Source organism: Morchella importuna (genome assembly GCF_003444635.1).
Source record: "Morchella importuna strain M04M26 chromosome Unknown Morimp01GS007, whole genome shotgun sequence".
NCBI lineage: Eukaryota > Fungi > Ascomycota > Pezizomycetes > Pezizales > Morchellaceae > Morchella > Morchella importuna.
The window spans coordinates 195272-216729 of record NW_025763404.1 but is presented as its reverse complement, the minus strand read 5'-3'; the positions used below and the strand labels follow the sequence as shown (position 1 = coordinate 216729).

The window sequence follows — 21458 nt, the reverse complement described above, 5'->3', positions numbered from 1 at the left end:
GGCTCTGGTTGGCTACTGGCTCTGTGTGTACACACATATGCAACTAAACTAGTTACGCATATGCGTAGTACCCATCGCGCCAGCTAATAAATTTTCACCAGCTACCGTGCTACTATTTACTTCCATACTGGACTGGGCCCAGTACAACCATTACTAATCTACTATTTAAGAAACACTCCAAGTCGCTTCGAGGGACACAAGTCTTACCCCACAAGGCCTGCAACCCTATCATTGGCCACCGTAAAACTCTTCACACACCTCCACCCTTCACCGAACCGATCGGAAGCAAAAGATATGCGACAAACCCGGATTGAACGGGTGACCTCCAGATGGCACCCCGGATAAAGAGACTTCAGTCTGGCGCTCTCCCAACTGAGCTATTATCGCGTCGCATGGAAGATGAGGGGAGTTTTGCGATTCTCGCGTGTTTCCGGAGCGTTGTGGCTTCAATTTGGGGGGCCAAGAGACGGGTTAGGGCTAGGGACGACAGGCATTCGTAAGGCTAGAGGAAACTACATGTACTCTATTATAAACAACCTCCAGGGGTACGCGGGGGAGAGTCGTTAGGCGCGAGGGCGTACTCTACTTTTTGGATTAGGATATATGATTACTGACACGAAGGATTGAACACAACTGGGGTTTTAACAACTTTAGCTTTGGATCCTGCGTGCAAACAGATCGAGCGAAAGGTATACATACGTATCAGACTACTACTACTCTTCTACTGAGCGCAAGACTGCCAGAACCCCGATAAATTTATAAACTCAATTTAGCTTCCAGTCGCGATAAAGAAGCATATATTCCTCATAACCACAAGTTTCTTATTTAATACGCTAATTTGCTCGACTACGCAAGTTCGCGAATTCAAGTGATCCGTAGACCTCTTTGTCACTTGAGGTTTCAGAGCATACAGGCTGGGTGCTCTGCAATACGGCATTTCAAGTATCCGAGCACAAGATACATCGTAAGAAATACGAATAAAACGCCTATATGTCCACTCGAAATTAATACTAGCAGTTCCACATTGCACCGACAGATGGGTTAGTAGAGTGGGCTGTGTATTGGTGTGTTAGTTGGTTCTTCCTCTTGCGTTGGGGTTCTTACGTCAAAGAACATCGAGTTTCTGGCTGCATACGAGGATTCGAGGTTGTGATTGATGTATTTTTGAGTTTTTATGGTTTGTCGCTCTCGGACTTTTGAGGTGGAAAGTGATCTGGTTAATATAAGCTGGCCATGAAAGTTGATGTGTTCTACGAGTCTTGAAATTGATAAGTATTTTGGTAAATAGAGATTATGTAGGGTGAGATATGAGTTTTTCTAGTGAATAAAGTAATAACCTCTTCCCAATGCCTTATTAAACGGTCCGACTTAACCAGTGCAACCACATTTCGACTGATTATCTAACACAGGAGAGTTAAAAAAGCTCCTGGACTCATTTCACGAGGCGGGTGATCTGTACCGTTCGGGGTCGGCGATCAACGGAAGGCCGTGAATTAATGGGACCCAACTGTTTTTCCTTCCAGGGTTTCTTTTGTAAACTATTATTTAGTTCTCTCTATAATTCTTCTAATATTAATATTAAACAAAAGTAAGGTGCGGGTTCTATACAGAAAAGTCTATAAACTTATACAACACATGAGACGCCGCCGCGCTGGGACAAAACAAAACAGAAGGAAAAGAAACCAAGAAAAATCAAAAACTGCGGACCCGCCTTGATGCGCCCAACTCCTAAACATTAATATTAACTGTCGCACGCACTATTATTGCTTTCCGGGCAGTGCGCGCACAGTACTCAATACCACGCTCGGCTGCCCGGTCAAGGGTCAATGATAGCGCGTGCCAGAATCAAACTGCCGACTACCAGCCAATAGCCCGTAAATTACGACCCGAACCTAGACTCAGGCATAGGCGCCGACCATACTTCTCCCAGAGCCCAGCTTTAGATATAATTCTCCCTATCATACCTCTCGAGCCCATCGCGCTGCTGCGGCGTACCAGCCCTCGACTCGTGGTGCGGCCCGGAACCGACCGAATGATGAATCACCATCGGCGGACGTACATCCTCCCTCGACTGTCCCCTACATCCAAACATGCTCTTGCCGAGCTCAAAATCCTTCATCCGGCCGCTCTCCTGCCGGTGTGAATTGTTCCCCCCGGTCACCAGAAGCAGCACGACGCCGGCCATGCCGAGGCCCGCAAATAGTACTGCGGCCCATGCGAGCGCGATGCCGTTCCCGCCCTTGAACGGGACAACGGTCGGGTGTGTGCTGAGCGTGCCGTAGACGATCGAGGACGCGGACTGGAAGAGGATCGCGGTGATGAACGAGAGACTGAACGCCGAGAATGCGAGCAGAGCAAGCAGTTGCCCGAGCTTTGTGGTAAGGTTTGTGACGCCCGGCCTGCAGGCGGTGAAGATGGAGAGGAGCATGAGTACGCCCTGTATTGTGAGCGCAACGATAGGCGGGTATGGGGAGAGCGCGCCCTGGATTGAGGCGCCGAGTCTGAACATTTCGAGGGTGGAGGGGTCAAGCTTCTTGGGGTCGGTGCGCGATTTGACGCATGTTAGTGAGCTGGTGCGGTTGCGGGAGCAGATGCCGAAGTAGCTTATGAGCACTGTAGTGCCCTCGCTGGTCTGGGTCTGTAAGGCTCGGGGGGTTACTTTCGCATTACTCGGAGCATTCGGGGCGCTGGTCGTCGTTCTGGCCCGCGACGACTGGGTGGTAGATACCCGTACCCTAGAGAAAGTGCTCAGGGTAGGTGCTGCTAGAGAACTTGTGGTTGTTGTGGGTCTTAGAAGAGTGAGCGCTGGCGGTAGAGAGAATCCGGACGCCGAGCTTTCGGTTGATGAGCTTTCGACCAGCGAAGTTTCGGCCAAGGCGGAGGTGCTAGGGAAAGCTGCCTCCCTCGTAGAGTTTAATACTATCTTGACGACATGCAGGCCACTTATGGCGGGTGCTGTCGATGTTGTTCCCGATAGTAGGAAAGCTGATGAATGATTTGTTAGCCAGAGTACTATATCCTCAGAATGCAGAAGAGGTTGCGGATCACCTGTCAATATTACCGCCAATAGTAAACATAAGTTTGTCGCCGGTCGTGCAATCCCGAAATTCCACATATTACAAAACATTTTGTCCTTTTCTTGTTAAATTAATATATGTGTGTAGTTTGCGCTTGATGGTAAATTGAAATCGTTGTTTGGATTTTGTGTATATCGAGTCCATTTGACCATAAATGGGGTTATATATGTGAGTTCACCTAAAAGCGTTTTCAAATATTCTGTCCAAGATGAAACCGAAACCGAATCTGCTCGTTTCAAGAACTTATAATTAGATCTCTAGAACGTGACTCGCTGAAGCCGCAGTCTCGTGTTTATTTTTCAAGTGTAGTGCAAGTAGTCGGTCGACTCTTGCTGGTACCTTGTTAATGAAACCGGACGGGCAGAAAATGACTTGAAAGGCAGCTACAGTATCAAACAAGGGGATATAATGGCACTGGAGTAATATGGGATTATGAAGAGACTTCTGAATCAAATCGGGGTCCTGATCGTTATACCGTATCAATACCATAGCAATATCGTAACCTCGCGGTATTATATAATTATGCCAGATATTAAGGTACTGAGTTCATTCGCTTTTCGGTATTGTAGTCCTTTGAACAATTGCAAGATATAATTTCCCTTATCTTGACCGTAGAGAAGCGCATATAATACATCTATCTTGCCTTATACTCCAGGTGTCCAAGATCGTTGCCGATGGTTTGTTCTCATATATGAGTATTAAATTATACCCCTCGCTATAATGCATCTCCTTACAGTTTCCGATAGAATTATTGCGAAAGCGGGTTTTCCGCGATCGAATAGTCCCATGGCCCTTGAAAGATTTTTTCTGCGAGTACAGACCAACAAACTCATTCTTTTATCTTTCGCTTTCACCAGAAATTGCAATTATTCAAGATGCCCAAATAGCGAAGCACTCGAGAGTGATCCCCCATGATGCCAACGCCCAAACAAACCCAAACCCCAAACCACGCCATCTTAGAAACAATTCCCATTCTAAAGTCTCAACCCCGTAAATTCAAACCCAATCCCGTCTCCCAAAGGATGACGTTGTCTTCTGTGCATGCTAGTAACGGTTGGGCCTAGAGAAATTTAGCCAGGCCCCCGGGGAAGATGCGATGCACCGGGATTAAGACGCTTGGCACTTGGTCCGGTCACCAGGTCAGTTCGATAATTAACTGCAAATATGCAACAATTCAATTTTCGCGATATCAAAATTTACTCTTAAACTCGGGCCCAGAGCTCGGACCTTTCTCGGGTAATTCTTCGGTTCAGACATCATCCGAAAATGCCTTGCGACCTCGTCTTTCTCGCCAATCGTTTATATGGGCTTTTTTGTTGAGATAGGCCCGCGGGTGGTACGATGTTGGCGGTCTTGGAGGTCTTGGAAAACTCTTGGACGCTGGCAAATCCGGTTCTTTGGGGGCCCAATCTCAAGGGAGGGAGTATGTGTTAGGTATTTTATGTAGTTCTGTTGGAAATATTTCCGTGTATGTTGCTTTGCATAATAAATTATGTAGATTGGGTGTCATATCCAAAGTAAGTAGGTAGAGCGCCCTTCATCCCTCTGCTTTCATGTATGTATCTCAGAATATCCCCTATTCATAATATGTATCGCCTTGACAGCGGCCGCTGATTCACAAAAAGTCAAACTTAAAACCCGGGTCCTTAGTCCATCGTTTAGGGGCTCAATTCGTTCTGCAATTTCTTCGGATCCCATACCCATACATATATTACATACCTATGCGATTATCGCAAACCCACCGTCCATGCACCAATATTACCGTAGGACGATCCACCATGAACGTATGCGCCAATCCCTCAACGGCACTACAATTTTTCCAAGAAGACGCCTTCACCATGACCCCACATTTCAAATAAACGGCGAAGTAAAGCCAACATCCCACTGGACGCCGGTTTGCACAGCCCATACACTACCAAACCTCGTGTCAGGTGCATGCATTTCATAGTGATTGGCGGGGCGGCCAAGATTAATCTATGTAGCAAACAGCTCGTGATATCGAAGAGTTTGTCTGCTAAAATGAATTACAATGTTAGTAGCTTATCGGATTGCAGCGCCCATTAATGTAGATTCGTGGCTGTGCACTCAGCTCGAGTGAGAGACCATGATTGATTTTCGCCACTTTGGCTACCGGTACTGGTGGCGGTGACGGCATTGATGTTTCGGCTGTTGAGATTTAGTTACCGAGATGCTCTTCGAAGATTCGGGAAATCGGAGGCCAATCCGTGACCCTGAGGATTGTACTAAGGGACTTATTTGTCAGTCCATTCTCCACTGGGATGGGGGGGGTGTGGGGGTGTTGCGTGGCGGCTGTTGGCAAAGATATTCTTAAAATGATACCACATCCAGCTACAAAAAGGTTTTTCCAAGGGCTGGGCGAGCTGTTAGTTTTCCAGGATCTTTGCAACCTGGAACACTGTCTTGGAGTTGAAAGGTCAAAGAATGAGTGATCTCCCCCTCCCAGAGGTGCTTCAGACGACACATGTAAGTACCGGAGATGTGTACTTTATGTAAACATTAATTTTCAAAATGCGTTCTCCTAAAACTCCCGCGAACCATTTTGTAAGCCTTATTATTTATCCTGAGGAGAGACAGCGTCGATATTGCCTTGATCTGGTGACACGGCGTTCTGTTTCAGAACCATGGTTCGCCCAAGAAACGACTGCCAAGGGCAATAGTGAACGACCCGACTAAACTCAAAGCGGCATTGGCGGTCAGGATCTCCCCGATACGGGGGGGGTGGAATCTGTACTTTATCGACCCAACTTTCACAGACCGCCGGCTGAAGAGGGGAAGATGGTCAAAAAAACGCAGACACCTGTCGAATGGTATCTGTGCGATAATTGTTCAGAATGAATCAAACGCTGTCAGCATGATTAGAGTGTAGCTGTATGTATCCCTGGGTCTTAACTTCCAAGGCGGGGGGCAGGCCGTCACCCCTGCCTTTAGTCGTCATGTCGACAAAAAGATGTAGTTATTCATTTGAACGATGAGGGTCAGGAAGGAGCTACTTAGGAGCTCCAATAAAGGTCTAGACAGGGGCCACGAAGATGTTTTGTTCCTAGATCTTCTCGAAGGAAATATCCTAAGAACTTGTTACTTTAAAAGGGCCAGCATGCCGACAAGTAACCTCGTCGAGTTTGTGATCGGGTTCTGCAGTTCAAGGAAGACCGACCAAACGGTTTAATTCGGATCACGCGACCGCAGCTTATCGCAGGGACCACACGAACACAGGATGTTTATCCGTTGGCTGGAGTCCAACCAAGCCCGATGTTTAATGCGTCATTGAGGCTCGGCGGAGGCGGAGGCGGAGGCGGGACACGTTGCACACACCCAGGTGTGGCCAAGCCAAGGTCAACCCGACCCAGGGGGTGAACGGGGTCTGTGCGAGCTGTAGATAGCTTCAACTTACGCTTGTTGTGATGCTATGCGCAAGTCGCGTTTGTATGCGAATTTCTCCTTGGGCAAACAGACACACAACTGAAGGGAGATCCCATCCATCAAGGAGCAAACAGCGGACCCGTGCACATCATGCAGTGTAAGGGCGTGGGATGGCACACTCGTACTCGTCGTTGGCTGGGGACGATAGGCGTAGGTTTGGGAAGGAGTCCATAAGCTAAGCAGATGAAGGATGGATGAGATGGCAGATGGCAGATGGACGCACATGTCCGTGTGTGTGTATGTATGTGTGAGTCTTCTTTCTCGTAGTTGTTAGCTGGACGTCTGCTGCGATTTCCCCCTAGAGAAGCCGAGAGAATGTTGAGATGTTGAGAGGGAGCGCGGTATCTTTCAGCAGCGTCTGCTTGCAGCAAGAAGAAAAAACACAGTTTAGAGTTTGCATCTCGGTTGGATCAACGGGGAGACTTGGGGTTCCAAGAGAATGATGTAGTTTGGGACATCTCGATAATAATAATTACAGAGATCACATCATAGACTCACAGATTCGAGTAATATGCTCTATCCTTACACATGCTGTCCATACATGGAAGTGATATAGAATATGCACAGTGAAGTAGAGTAGCAGGCATGCATCCTCGGGTGACACCTTTGTTCAATTAAGCCGGCTTGTATCCTGCAGCCGAGCGGACCAATGATTTTTGTTGAAACTGCGCAGATAGGTAGCAACCCTACATGATTCTGTTGGTTGGTACCCACTTGTACTCTAGTGAACTAAAAGCTCCATTTGAATATAAACCCTCCTGTGCACCCCCCTCAGGCACCTTTCTCTCCTCCCTTACTACGCGGCTCCACCTCTGCTTCACCTTACACATCTCGCACTCTAGTGTTCACATCACCACCACTCCCAACTTCAAACCCCCATAACCAAATTTTTATCGTAGGTTTTATTGAATGGTCAACCCCACTTCCCTTTCCGCCTCCCCCGCCGCCTCCCCCTCCACCCTCCAGCACAGCTCTGGCGTCAACCATACTTCGATTGCGGACGAAGGCTGTAACGATGATCCCCCGCCTATACTTTCGCCTCCTGTCGGTAACTCGGCAGGAGGCGTCCCTTCAAACCTGCCAGATGACCGTTCTGGCTCGAGCTCAAATACTATTCCGAATACCTCATACTTGACTCCCGGAGGTAGCAATGGTAGCAACAACACCACCACCTCTGTTGGTGGTCACCCAGGAAGCAGGGTTTACGATTATGGCTTCTCGGGTAAACCTTTGCCTGCGACTGCCGCGTCTAGCCCTATCTACGATTCGACCCCGAGTGGACAGAGCTCCACAACAGCTGTAAATACAATTACAGCTAACTCTACAGTCGGTTCGTTCGATGGGGTAGCCCCACACGCGGCCAGCGTCGAAGCGGTTTCTTCGCTTCTCAAGGTCGATCTGAAGAACGGATTGACGACCCAGGACGCAAAGGCAAGGTTAGAAAAAGATGGAATGAATAGCCTTACCAGCGACAAGGGAGTCACTTGGTACAGTGTACTACTCAGACAGGTCTCAAACAGTTTGACATTGGTATGTAAAACCGCGGTTTTTCTTAACTGAACCCCTTTTTGTGTTTGTCTTTATGAAGTCCCAATACACTCTGCGTCGTTATTGCGCCATCGATTCAACTCGATTGCACAATCGGAGAAGAGACTAATCCGATCCCCAAACCCCCCTTTCCCTATACCCTCAAAACCAAGCAGCTTTACAATATTGTCAAGCGGATGTACGAGAGAGAGAGAGAAGCTCCTCGTTTTCCTGCAAGGTGGAAGAAGCAAATCAATTCCTGTATCACTTCATGTTTAAGCCACGGAGGTCTACCCCCGAGTTGGCAGATTTTTGTCAAGCGGTTTGATTTGCTCCAGGACGTGGGAATTGAGAACATCAGCGACGCAAAGATCCTTGATTTTGCGTCGAGCAATGTATCATTTATCGTCATTTTTTTCTTTCATTTTTCGTTAGAGAGAGGACCCAAATCCAAACTCATAAATCACTGTCTGTTGTCTCGATGTCACCTCGTATGGAGGGTTTCATTCTTGATCTAAAATGTGCAAAACGAAACTTTCTCTACAAGATATGCTAACAGCACATCGCCATGTAGGTTCTGTTGATTGCTATGGCTGCATCATACGGAATGTTCGACTTCATTGAGGGTTCAGTTATCACTGCTGTCATTGTCCTGAACATTGTCATTGGTTTTGTTCAGGACTGGAAGGCGGAAAAGACCATGCAATCTTTGCAGTCTCTCTCTGCTCCCATCGCGTCTGTCATCCGTAACAACGGCCATGTTGAAAAGATCAAAGCCGAAGAAATCGTTCCGGGTGACATTGTCAAAATTGTTGTTGGCGATGTTGTCCCTGCAGATCTTAGGCTCTTTGAGGGCATGAACTTTGAGACCAACGAAGCTTTGCTTACCGGTGAGAGTTTGCCGGTCGCCAAAACTCCTCTCATGACCTTACCGCATGCCGACTTTCCCCTTGGAGATCGTACCAATATGGCTTACGCCTCATCCACCGTCTCCAAGGGACGTGCTGTTGGTATTGCGGTTGCTACTGGTATGAATTCCGAAGTTGGAAAGATCGCCGAACTCTTGAGAGGAAAGCGTGACGAGGACGCTGGAAAGGGCTTCTTCGGAAAAGCTTTTGGAAAGTTCAAGCGTGGAGGAAAGAATATCCTTGGTCTTGTTGGGACCCCCCTTCAAGTCAAGTTGAGCAAGTTCGCCCTTCTTTTGTTTGGATTTGCCATCTTACTGGCTATCATTGTGTTCTCTGCGGCTAAGGTAGGCCTCTACACCTTCTCTTCTAAGTTGAAAGTTTAAACTAATCACTATCATAGTGGAAAATCACCGATGAGGTTCTTATCTACGGTATCTGTGTCGCTGTTGCTGTCATCCCTGAATCTCTTATCGCTGTCTTGACGATCACTATGGCTGTCGGCACAAAGACCATGGCGAAAGGCCATGTCATTGTACGCAAGATGCAAGCTCTTGAGGCAGTCGGTGGTGTAACCAACATCTGTTCAGACAAGACCGGAACCCTGACCCAAGGAAAGATGATTGCTCGCAAGGCTTATATTCCTGGTCTTGACGGCATGTTGACTGTCAACGGTGCATCTTCTCCATTCGACCCCAATTCTGGAAACTGCACCATCGGCGACACAGTCATCGATGGAGGTTTTGTCGCAAAGGCACCTGCATTGGAGAAATTCCTTGATGCTATTGCCCTTTGTAATCTTTCGGTCGTCAGGCAAAACGAGGATACATCAATCTCTTCCGAGAAGCCTGCTGGTACCTGGAGCGCTGATGGTGAACCCACTGAAATCTCTCTGCAAGTCCTTGCCATGAGATTCAACCATGGGAAGCCAGATCTTATTGCAAGTGGCAATTGGGAGCAGCTTGCTGAACATCCCTTTGACTCCACCATTAAGCGTATGAGCGTTGTCTACAAGAACACCGGCAGCAACACCGTCGAAGCTTTCATGAAGGGAGCTGGCGAGGTTGTTATCCCTACCTTGAACCTCCCTGAATCTGAAAAGGCCGAGATCATGAACTTGGTCGAGCGTCTTGCCGGTGAAGGTCTCCGTGTTCTCTGTACCGCTCACAAGACTCTACCTTCCAGCGAGAAGAGCGTGATTGATAACCGCGCTTCTGTTGAAAGTGGCATGAGCTTTGTTGGACTTGTTGGACTCTATGACCCTCCTCGTTTGGAGACCTTCGATGCTGTTCGCAAGTGCAAGGTCGCTGGTGTCAAGGTTCACATGTTGACCGGAGACCATATCAGAACTGCCACTGCTATTGCTCACGAAGTTGGAATTTTGTCTCCTGCTATCCCGGCTTCGCAAGCCAACACGATTGTTATGACTGCTGGACAATTTGACGCGATGAGCGAAGAGGATATCGACAGACTCGAGGCTTTGCCATTGGTTATCGCCCGTTGCTCTCCTGCCACCAAGGTCCGCATGGTTGAGGCGCTTCACAGACGTGGTGCCTTCTGTGTGATGACTGGTGACGGTGTCAATGATTCACCCGCTTTGAAGAGAGCAGATGTCGGTATCGCCATGGGTCTCAGCGGCAGTGATGTCGCAAAGGATGCTTCGGACCTTGTATTGACTGACGACAACTTTGCCTCCATCGTCCGCGCTGTTGAGGAAGGGAGACGTCTGTTTGATAACATCCAGAAGTTCATCATGCATCTTCTCATCTCTAACATCTCCCAAGTTGTCCTTCTTCTCATTGGTCTCGCCTTTGCCGACTCATCAGGTGTCTCCGTCTTCCCTCTGTCACCTCTTGAGATTCTCTGGGTCAACATGATCACGTCTTCGTTCCTTGCCCTCGGATTAGGTCTCGAAGAGGCTCAGCCCGACATCATGACCCGCCCCCCTCACGATCTACGCGCCGGAGTGTTCACATGGGAGGTCATCATCGATAAGATGATCTACGGTGTCTTCATGGGCGTCCTCTGCCTCGTCTCCTTCGTCATCGTCATCTACGGCTACGGAAACGGCAATCTCGGCCACGGCTGCAACCACGCCTTCAACGACACCTGCGTCGACGTGTTCCGCGCTCGTGCCACCGTCTTTGCCGTCCTCTCGTTCCTCCTGCTCCTGACCGCCTGGGAGGTGAAGCACTTCTCGCGCTCGCTCTTCAACCTCGACCCGGCGCGCCACCGCGGCCCCTTCAGCATCATCCACACGCTATGGTACAACCAGTTCCTCTTTTGGGCCGTTTTTGCCGGCTTCGTCATCACGTTCCCTGTCATCTACATCCCGACCTTTAACACCGTGGTGTTCAAGCATATGGCTATCACCTGGGAGTGGGGTGTCGTCGTGGGATGCTCCGCCACATATCTCGCCCTCGTGGAGAGCTGGAAGGCGATCAAGAGGTGGAAGAAGATTGGCTCGGCAAAGTTTCTCAACAGGGTACAGGCCGATCTCGAGGAGGGCCTTGAGAGCGGTGTTGCCAGTGGGAGGAGCAGCAGGAGTGGCACAATCGTGGAGGATCAGACAAAAATGTAAAAAATTGCATGTTTCGCAGTAACGAATGTCATGATGGGTTACGGGGGGCACTCCTTGGGTTGGTTGGGTTTGGGTTGGGTTTGGTTGGGTGGATGGGGGTTTTCTTTTTTCTTGCAATAAATGGGTCTGTCTGGGTTGGTGATTTGTCCCGGCAAACAAAAAATGTCCTTTTTTTTATGTAGCTTTCTTCTTAACTCTTATCTTACGGGGTACATGTTGTATTTACATGATGATTGTAACGAATCATACTTGATGCTTGAGATAGAATATACATGTTACGACTATATTACTACTACATACCACTACTTGATATCATCCTATTATCTGTGAACAAGAAGTTTTTAACGTGATATTAGGTTAATTCACCTTAGTATAAGCCTTAGTCAAATCCCAAATCTACACATCCCACCTCTAGCCCAGATTGTAAATACAAATCCCACGTAGCAGTAGCACCAGAACATTCCGAAATCCTTCCTTCCACCACCACCACCGCCGGGTTGAAACCAAAAACCAAAAACCAAACCGCAGCCACCCATGTCACAAGACAAGACAAAAAAACAAGACCAACCCTAAGCCAGATCTCAAACCCGAAAAGCTTAAATCCAACCGTACCCGGACGCCACACAGATAAACTTTCCGCGCAGGGAAAGGGGAGTGAGGGAGGGTGGGTGGGTGACGACTGACACTGACTGAGTACGCACACGCTCCCTCCCTCCGGATCCTTTCGACTACGCAAACTAGACTAGAGTATGGATCTTACTCAGGGGAGGGGTGTCATATCTTGACTTGCCTTGCTGTTGAGATCTACTCCATCTAAAGCAGGTCCACTCCCTTAGGTGGCATGTACTAGACTAGAGGCTCCTCCCCTCTCCACTGGCTAGAGTTCTCTACCTGTCGAGATGTAGGTACCTGTCTGACGCGCGTACTCCCTCCACCTCGAAACATCTGCTGTCTTCCCCGGCGGAGGGGTTGGGGGGGGGGGGTCGATCACCAAGTCTTACCACGGACAGTCACTACCCGATTCGGGGGGCACCAAAACCAAACATCCGGCTGTACCTGAAACTTACAGCAGATATCAATCTTTTTTTTTTTTTTTTTTTTTTTTTTTTTTGGTCTTGTCTACTTGGCTGATATGATGGATACGTAGCCGGCCGGCGTGGAGGAAGGAGGAAGGCAGAATGGAAAGGCTGCAAGTGAGGAGTTGTTCCAACCAATAGTACCTACTTACCTACATGTAGCTACGAAATATGTGATGTCTACTTGTAGTACATACATGTACTTGTCTCGGCCGGCGGGTTAAGCTTTAGTGGCTTGCTGGCTGGCGCAAGAGTTTTGCAGTATGTGTGGATATGCGGCAAACAAGCTTTTCACGATGTGATATACTCTTCTATGTATGTACGGCCGCTGCTCTAGCCCGCCGTCTCGGAAAACCAGTGATCCGGTGGTTATTATCTCCAATACATGTACTCTACAAAAACGCCGGCGTGATAGGTGGATGAGTAACTGCTATATACATATGTATGTAGAGTACATAACTTCTGCTGTGTATCCATCCACCAATAAGCTAATCCTGATGGAACTTCCGGGTCTGGAGCCGTTAGGGTACATGTAGATATGCTGATTACTGCGAATAAGAGCTCACCAGTTTCGGTGGGGGCCAAAGATGTTCGTGATCACAAGGAGATATTTCCCAGATTGAAAACGATGGGGTTAGGGCTGCGCGGCCTACACGAAATTACGTCTTCGGGTTTGAAAGCAAGCACATCAAGCTTTAAACACGCCCTTGAGATACATGCATCTCTACTCGAAATCGTTTTGAAAACAGGTTGACGGTACGGTATTCAACATCGTACAAATCCTTGTCTGCCCACAGAGATACATGTACATCTAGGTTCATCTAGGTACATATACTCTGCTCTATGCTGCCTGACCCAATAGTTACGCAAATCACAGAGGTGATACTCGCTTCAGGTGACATCCTCGCATTCATACGGAATCATGTTTACTCTGCCTCGAGATGCTGTTCATTCCTCTTTGGGCAACCGGAAGCAAGGAACCACTTCCCCGGACCGGCCGCCTTCCCGGTTTGGTGCGTAATTAGTAGCATCAACACGCTTGTTTTTTCGGCTAAATGTCTTGGGACCTCGTCGTAGTTATAAATCTGTTAGAGGAAGTGAAAAACCTGCATGTTTGAAGACGTCCGTAAGGCCCTGGCCCGGATGGTAGGTCATGTAATTTGTATAATGGTGCAATGCATATCATTTCATGTTCCCCCCGCAATCGCAACGATGTCTGCTCCAATTAATTAATTACGCAAAGAAGCTTTCGGCCCCCAGATACAGATTATATTAGCCTAGCTACCAGGCAGTCAAGATTTCATTTCCCGGATACCGCAGCTGGGTTAGAAACCTGGGAGTAGATATGAAATAAAAACATACTTAACTTAACCTTGAGCAATTCCCCGTCGTTTCCTCTTCTTCTGGATCAAAGAATCTCACCAGTCTATCCGTGATCGATCACCATGGCCACTCTACCCCATCCTTCCGCCGACGACGTCGACGACAAAATCTCCACTTCTGAAGCCGACAATAATGCTACTACAACCCATCGCCTACCACCTATCGGGATCAGGAACCTTTCCCCCGAAGAAAGTTTAGCCCTCGAAAACAAGTTGCGTAGAAAAATTGATCTGCGACTGATGCCGATGTTAATCTTGATGTATATCCTAAATTACTTGGACCGAAATAACATTGCCGCGGCAAGATTGGCGGGATTGGAGGATGAGTTAAAGTTAACAAGCACGCAGTACCAGGTGTGTATTCTTTTTTCTCCGCCCAGGGTGGTGGAACAGAGGCTAACGGGGGTGTTGATTAGACTTGTGTGAGTATTCTGTTTGTGGGGTATATCCTGATGCAGGGTAGGTACATGTAGCTATACGTAGTTATGTTTCCTCAAATAATGATGTTAGTTCATGCGATTTCTAACTGAGAACGTAAATAGTACCTTCAAATATGTATCTCGACAAGATCGGAAGACCATCGATATATCTACCTACTTGCATGGTAATCTGGGGTGTCATTTCTGGGGCCACAGGCGGAGTGCATAACTTTGCGGGATTGGTGACTTGCAGGTAATGTACTATGAAGCTCTGGCCGGCCTCACCACTGAGAATCCACGCTGATTGTGGCGATTGATAGGTTTGTGCTGGGATTCGTGGAAGCTGCTTACTTTGTATGTGATCGTGAATTACTAGTCTTGAATTTGTCCATAATTTTTGACTGATGCTAACCTGACCTTTAGCCTGGGTGCCTGTTTTATCTCTCATCCTGGTACATCCCCAAAGATGGGCTATTTCGCCGTATTTTAACCAATTAAACATCTAATGCGATGTGGAAACAGGTATACTCGTAAAGAGCTTGGCTTCCGAACAGCACTCCTGTACTCCGGTTCCCTGATATCCGGAGCCTTCTCCGGCCTTCTCACAGCTGGAATAACAGATGGAATGGACGGCGTTCGCGGAATCCTCGCGTGGCGATGGCTCTTTATTCTTGAGGGTTCTATCACTGTAAGTTTAATCCTCCCTACGTTCTTCATATAATTTTCAGGGTGACTAACACACAATAGGTCGTTGTTGCAGCCGCTGCATTCTTTATAATTCCGGATTTTCCGAGCACGACGAAATGGCTTAGCCCGGAGGAGAGAGATATGGCTATGTGGAGGCTGGAGGTGGATATCGGAGAGAGTGATTTGACAGGTTCGGAGAAGCCGGACTTACTTCATGGGTTGAAGTTAGCTATGGTGTAGGTTTTGGCCAGCTTGGTTCTTGTGTGATGTCCAGTGCTTCGTTGGCTAACAAGGGAATTAACAATACGTAGTGATATTAAAACATACCTTTTGGTAAGACGAAATTTTAGACTGGTATCAGCAAAGAGAATACGTGTCTAACAAAAGACCTCCACCAGATGTTATGTATTTTTACCATGGTCGCCGCCGCTTCAGTCACCAACTTCTTCCCAACGTAACCAACGACCCTTTCCTTGGTTTATCTCCAGTACGTACACCGTAACTGACGCTTTATATTATAACCCAATTAGCGTCGTAGCGACACTTGGTTATAGCCGCACAATCTCACTTCTTCTCACTGCACCGCCATATGTGAGCAGATATCATTCCCCCAGTTTATGAATCATGAATTCTCACTCGATCACCTTTACAGGTTTTATGCATGTTCACAGCCTTTTCAAATGCTCTACACGCGGACAAGACCGGCGAGAGGTACTGGCACATAACACTGCCACTATGGGTAACCAGCACTCTTCCAATCTGAACCCTTCCTGGAAACTCTGGTGATAATTGGATAAAAAGGTTGCTTTAGTTGCCTTCATCATCGCCGCCAGCACTACAGCTCTTGGCCCGCGTTACCGTAAGTCATGATTCAATAAGCTTTACTTGTAGGAAAGAAAGGTACTAACATTCTCCCTGAAGTCTCCATGATGCTCATGGTTCCCGGAATCTACACGGTATGCACGCACACGCACACTCCAGCTTCCACCCACCCCCCAACTTAAGTTAACTTGATATGATATCTAGTCCTACGTGGTCAGCTTGTCTTGGATCTCAAACATCCTCCCCCGCCCACCTGCGAAGCGTGCCGCCTCAATCGCCGCAATCAACGCCGTCTCCAACTCGAGCCAGATCTGGTCCGCATACATGTACCCAAGTATGTTTTTTCTCGTCCCCTCCCACCCCTGCCCCTCTTCCACCCCCACCTCTTGTTCTTTTACAGGTACCTAACAACCGAACAGAATCTGCTGGGCCTAGATACGTCGTCGCAATGAGCGTCAACACCGCAATGACCTTCATCAGCATCTTGACAGCGACAATCCTGAGGATCCACTTAACGAGACTGAATAAGAGGCTTGATGAGGGCCTCCCCGTGCCAGATGTGGTACCGGACTCCGAGCAGCCCGAGTCGGCGGAAGAGGTAGGGAGGAGGAGGAAGGGGTTCAGATTCCTGGTCTAATGGAAGGGGAATGAAAATAGTGGACTACATACATCTTTCTAGGGGGTTATTTGCGAGATACCATCTACTCTCTCGTACGGGAAAGAGCTGGACTGCCAAATAAAAGAACTCTGTGGTATTATAAGTCACTATATGTCGCGGCGCGACCTTATCTGGCCGCAACTTAGTAAAAATATGTAGCCATAAGGGCAAAGATTTTAGGCATATTTGGTTATGCCACAATAAATGTGATACAAATAGTTTGACTCCAATACGGAAGAGAACGAAATGGGGGTGTAACGCAGGATTGGGTATGTACTACTACATGTCCTGTTTTAAATTCCTTGGCAACCCTCAGCCCGCATACGCATCACCCTGCATCCTCAATCATTGACTTTCCTAAAACCTCATAAATTCTCTAGCTAGATGTTAGACTGTAAGCGTATAAATTTGGTTTTAGATTATGAGCTACACGTACCTACGCATCTACATGTTCGTTCCAAGATAATGGATGTTTTCTAAATTATACAATTAACCAATATTAATCTAAATACTTTAGGCTGGTGACATCGACGACGAGGATGACTACGTCAGGTATGCTATTTAGATCAGATGTGTTAAGCTTATTATTATATAAACTGATGTATTAGACATATTGATTTCGTGATGAGTAGAGTGTTTAGGTAAGTATTGTACATCTACCTATAGCTAGGCTGCGTTACGATAATATTAAAAATTAGGAAAAGGTGACCATGATTCCGCCTGATAAATTCTGTACATATATCCGAGCTCAAATAAAGAAAAATGAAATGGACAAAATATAAAAAAGGATTGAAGCTACCAACTAGGCATATATAGGAAGTGAATATGTACCTCATGAAACTGCTCGTAACCATTCGTCCCTGAAACTTGAAACTCATACTCCGAGGGTAGTCCATTGTTGAGTGCCTCCCCAATCTAGGACAAAACAACTACGCAAGTCCTCTAGAAAATAAGTCCTGCCTTAGTTGAACTTGTATCTCCACTAAGGGACTAGTCATGAACCCAATGCTGGCGGCAATATCATTTTCCGCTTGCCGAAGCGGTTCTTCGTTGGCTGAAAAATCATGAATAACACCGAAGGATCGAGGTCCTTCAAGAACGTGGTCGTTAGGGTCTAATGTTGAATAAACCTCACCGGTAGAAGTACCAATAGATTGAGATTGCGTGGTAGATGAAACTGGAGGAGATGATGTCTGAACGGGCGCAGGGGACGGAGGCACAGATAGTGGTAAATGGGGCACAGGAACACGCAATGTCTTTCCTGTTATATTCTTGAGGGCTCTTATACATCGTTTATTAATATTTTTGTATCTTGGTAGAAGATTCTTTGACGATTTTGCCCTGCCTGTGGAAAGATTCTTTCCGCTGATCTTGCCGCCTAAGCCTTCCTTGTCTGCCACTGTTGTTGGTGATGGCTCATCTCGGTGGGTTGACGTTTTATCTGAACGCACGATCGGGACTTGATCAGTGCTTCGTGATAAGCTTCCTCGGAGTCCGGGGGAATTATATAATGGAGAATAAGTTTCATCGAGTTGGTCATCTTGAGAGTCACTCTCTGGTTCTTCTTTCACTGGCCTTGGAAGGGGCTGCAATGAAAGAAGTGACAAGCTTCTTGTGTGAGGATTATTGTATCCCAGTTTCTCCCAATTCGCCTGTGCTCGAAGGATATTTCGGGCCCATTGGATGAGAATATGGTCCTCGCGGCCATTTGGTGGTTTTCTTCCCTGTGACTCGTTCCAAATTTCTCGTGCTCTTCGAACCTCTTCCTCAGTTGGCACTACTTCAAAATCGGAATTTAAACTATTCCTTCTTTTAGCGTTAATAATTTCAGCTTCGTGCTGCTGCTCCTGCTCATCCTGCTGCTCCTAATTCATTCCATGAGATCAGCAAAAATATTCGCATAGCACATCCACAAATCCTCCTCGCAGCAGAATTAAAAATACATACAATTTTCTGGTTATGACTCCGAGAAAGGGCTGTTCGATGCATTGAGTTGCGCTTTCCAAGGTGTTTATCCGAGCTGCTGTTGCGGATGCTCTTTTCTGAATCAGAAACCAGTATTGGCCCTGGGTGCCTTTCAATCTCAAGCTCTACCATGGATGAATTTAGATGAGCCGAGTGATTGCTGCGTCTTCTCGGCTCGAATCTTCCGGATATTAGATCAGTGGAGCTTGTACTCCCCCGATAACCCAACATAGGAGTTGTCTGCCCATTTTCCACCTTGCCTAAACCAACTGGGACTGAATGTTTATTCTCTTTTAACGTTTTCTCTTCGACAGAGTATGAATCGCTTATGGATAGTGGGCGTTGTTCTATGTGTGAAAGTCCAGATAATGATGTATTATATACCCAGTTTGAACAGCTTGCCAAAGAGCTCGATGTGCGTGACCCTCCACTCGCTCCATAGCACAGGTCTAACCTATAATCTGTGGGTGACAATGAAGGTTTCCGGACCGGGCCGTAAGAACTCCTAATACTCCTATTGCTGTATTGTCCAACATTTGAGCACTGATCTTCGGAATAATCGTTTGTACCATCATTAGATGATGTCGAGTTCCGATCTCCATAAGATGCTCGAGGACTTTCATTATATCTTTTTTCTGACGACTCCCCCTCGGACCTCGATGTCGATTGGAATTGTGATTGTGTCTTATCAGCCTGATTATTCGAAGATGCATACGATGCCGGACGTCCACCGTCTCCTCCGTAACTCCAATGCTCTCTCCTGCCATCATTTTGAGAATTCATGATCTGCTGAAGTTATCAATAAGCTACTAAACCCCGTGAAAAAAAATGAGGGGGGAGGGTAAATATACTGTTTTAAGAGATGGTGATTTCGGTGGCTTTGGGCTATCCCCCTCAGTTGTTGTCCCCGTTAACGGATCGGCGGTAGAGCAAGCGACCCTCTGACATCCAGCACACTTTATTTCCTGTGTGACAAGTAACCTCATCACGATGCGTATTTTTATGTCAACAGTATTGTTGCATGCCGGGCAAATAATCGATTTCTTGTTGCAAGTTTTGATGCCTTTGCGTATTCCACCCACGGATTTCCGTATGAATAGTACAAGTTTAGCCATTTTAACTTGCTGGAGTTGTTCGATTTGAGTACTTTGAGGTGTCAGATCCGTTTTTCTCTTATCGGTATATAGTGACTGCAGCGATGTAGTGAATTATGACTAACTTGCAGGCTGTAGTTGGTAGTCAACTTGTCGTGTCAACTTGTACTAGATTTGGCTTATATCATTCGCAATAGGTCTCATTCGAAGGAGGCAGAGCACTATTTGTACTGGGTGGGTAGCCAGGAAGTCCCACCCCATCATTCTTCAGCAAGGCCCCAATGGAGATTTGTTTCATCCACTTAACATGTACCGCCGGTACTACGCGGCTGTGCAGAAAGGTTGTTGCCTAGTCCTCCGAGAAAATTAAAATGGGTTTTCATGCTATGCAACCGTTCATTAGGCACCAGAGCGCCAAGCTCTCGCTTCAACAGAAAAGAGATATCTCGAGTATGGAAGAATATGTAATTAGTTTACCAAGGGACCCTCCATTTCCATAACAAGATCGAAGATATCATGGTCGATTTTGGCGGAATAAAGCTCAAAGATTGTGTAGGTAGGACCTCGTACCAGCCTAATATTTGGTGTTACACAGCCCTTTCTAGATCTATGCAAGTTAGCAGCCCATACCAACATTTGAGAGCCAGCATTGGGGCCGGGGACGAACTATGTGTTTCAGCAGCCAGATTCCGCTGCGAAAGGGGTTTACTCTATCTTTACCATAGTGATCATTTTCCCACCAAAATCCGCTCAATCAACGTTGTCAAATTAACGGACCCTCAGATGTCACGGAGGCACGTGTATATATTGCAGCACTATAGTATTGTCTACTTTACTTGATGCATGTGCATATATACATGTATGTATTAACTGAGATGTACATACTTCGGAGAGTGCAGCCTCCACAGCGAGGTGCCTTCTCACTTACCCCTGCACAAGCACATGTACATCTATTTCCTAAATTTCCTCAATATATGTACATAAGTTATAGAAGAGCTAGCAGATGCAGGATGGCTCTTATTACTTTAGAATTGATGCTCATTCACAGGCTGCTCGCTTTCCAAACACACATAGGCACAGGTACATACATACCTGTGGATATGTGTAGTATTTCTGGGTTAGTAATGTAGTAAGAATACGGGGTGGTATTGATATGGTATTCTTTTTGAAATGCCGGTTTGATTCCGTATTATGCTTTAAATTCCGCAGTCCTGTGATAATGGGTTCGCCTCGTTTTTCATACTGTACCTATCACCATTATCAGATTTCAATCATATAAGTACATGTACATAGGTCCTTATCTCAAGAAACATAGCAGCTGGTTGCAAGGGTACCAGTATATCTAAATGTAGCTAGAACACGTAGTTGTTTCGGGGATTACGCAGAGTATGTGGTACGAAAGTGTGGAGATATGCATGCCTCATCGCCCTCTAGCTGCAGCTGCGGTAACAGTTAGCGCTTTGGATTTTAGAAAAATCCCCTTTCCCAGTGATTTATAGCCACAGAATATGGTTGTTTCACTTCCTGGCATCGTAAATCCTCTGTTACGTGCTTAATGCACATATATACATCATATTACTCCAGGTGAATTCGAAGTCAGTACTTGTAACCGCGTTGACCTCCTGATAAGGACTGGTAATAGCCTTTAGATATCCCTCCCTAATCCTTTCCTTTATAATTATGTATCCTGCAATGACATGCATACGATGTACATCAATAACCAAATCTTATCGTTCCTCTCACCGATATCAAGTACGTAAAGATATCTTGATAGTATTGTCAAACGTGACTACTAACCAGACCACGCACTGGACCAACTACATG

General features: G+C 46.9%; 4 protein-coding genes across 4 annotated transcripts; 2 read left to right on the top strand and 2 right to left on the bottom strand.

Moving 5' to 3' along the window:
• Positions 1 to 1396: 1396 nt before the first annotated feature.
• LAJ45_03253 (uncharacterized protein) lies at positions 1397 to 3127 on the bottom strand (the record flags this gene model as incomplete). The annotated part of the gene is made up of 3 exons (XM_046112840.1): positions 1397 to 1400; positions 1460 to 1528; positions 1965 to 3127. 3 exons carry the CDS (start codon positions 3125 to 3127, stop codon positions 1397 to 1399), a joined length of 1236 nt encoding a protein of 411 aa, XP_045973717.1.
• A 4300-nt stretch (positions 3128 to 7427) lies between these two features.
• LAJ45_03252 (uncharacterized protein) lies at positions 7428 to 11531 on the top strand (the record flags this gene model as incomplete). Its single annotated transcript, XM_046112839.1, has 3 exons — positions 7428 to 8048; positions 8620 to 9297; positions 9354 to 11531. The coding sequence occupies 3 exons, from the start codon at positions 7428 to 7430 to the stop codon at positions 11529 to 11531; spliced, it is 3477 nt and encodes a 1158-aa protein (XP_045973716.1).
• Positions 11532 to 14052: 2521 nt separating this feature from the next.
• LAJ45_03251 (uncharacterized protein) lies at positions 14053 to 16554 on the top strand (the record flags this gene model as incomplete). The annotated part of the gene is made up of 13 exons (XM_046112838.1): positions 14053 to 14343; positions 14406 to 14448; positions 14532 to 14661; positions 14729 to 14762; positions 14832 to 14860; positions 14931 to 15096; positions 15156 to 15331; positions 15626 to 15686; positions 15748 to 15834; positions 15897 to 15954; positions 16017 to 16051; positions 16122 to 16251; positions 16337 to 16554. The coding sequence occupies 13 exons, from the start codon at positions 14053 to 14055 to the stop codon at positions 16552 to 16554; spliced, it is 1458 nt and encodes a 485-aa protein (XP_045973715.1).
• Positions 16555 to 17504: 950 nt separating this feature from the next.
• LAJ45_03250 (uncharacterized protein) lies at positions 17505 to 19526 on the bottom strand (the record flags this gene model as incomplete). Its single annotated transcript, XM_046112837.1, has 3 exons — positions 17505 to 18440; positions 18523 to 19329; positions 19392 to 19526. 3 exons carry the CDS (start codon positions 19524 to 19526, stop codon positions 17505 to 17507), a joined length of 1878 nt encoding a protein of 625 aa, XP_045973714.1.
• Between the last annotated feature and the right edge of the window lie 1932 nt (positions 19527 to 21458).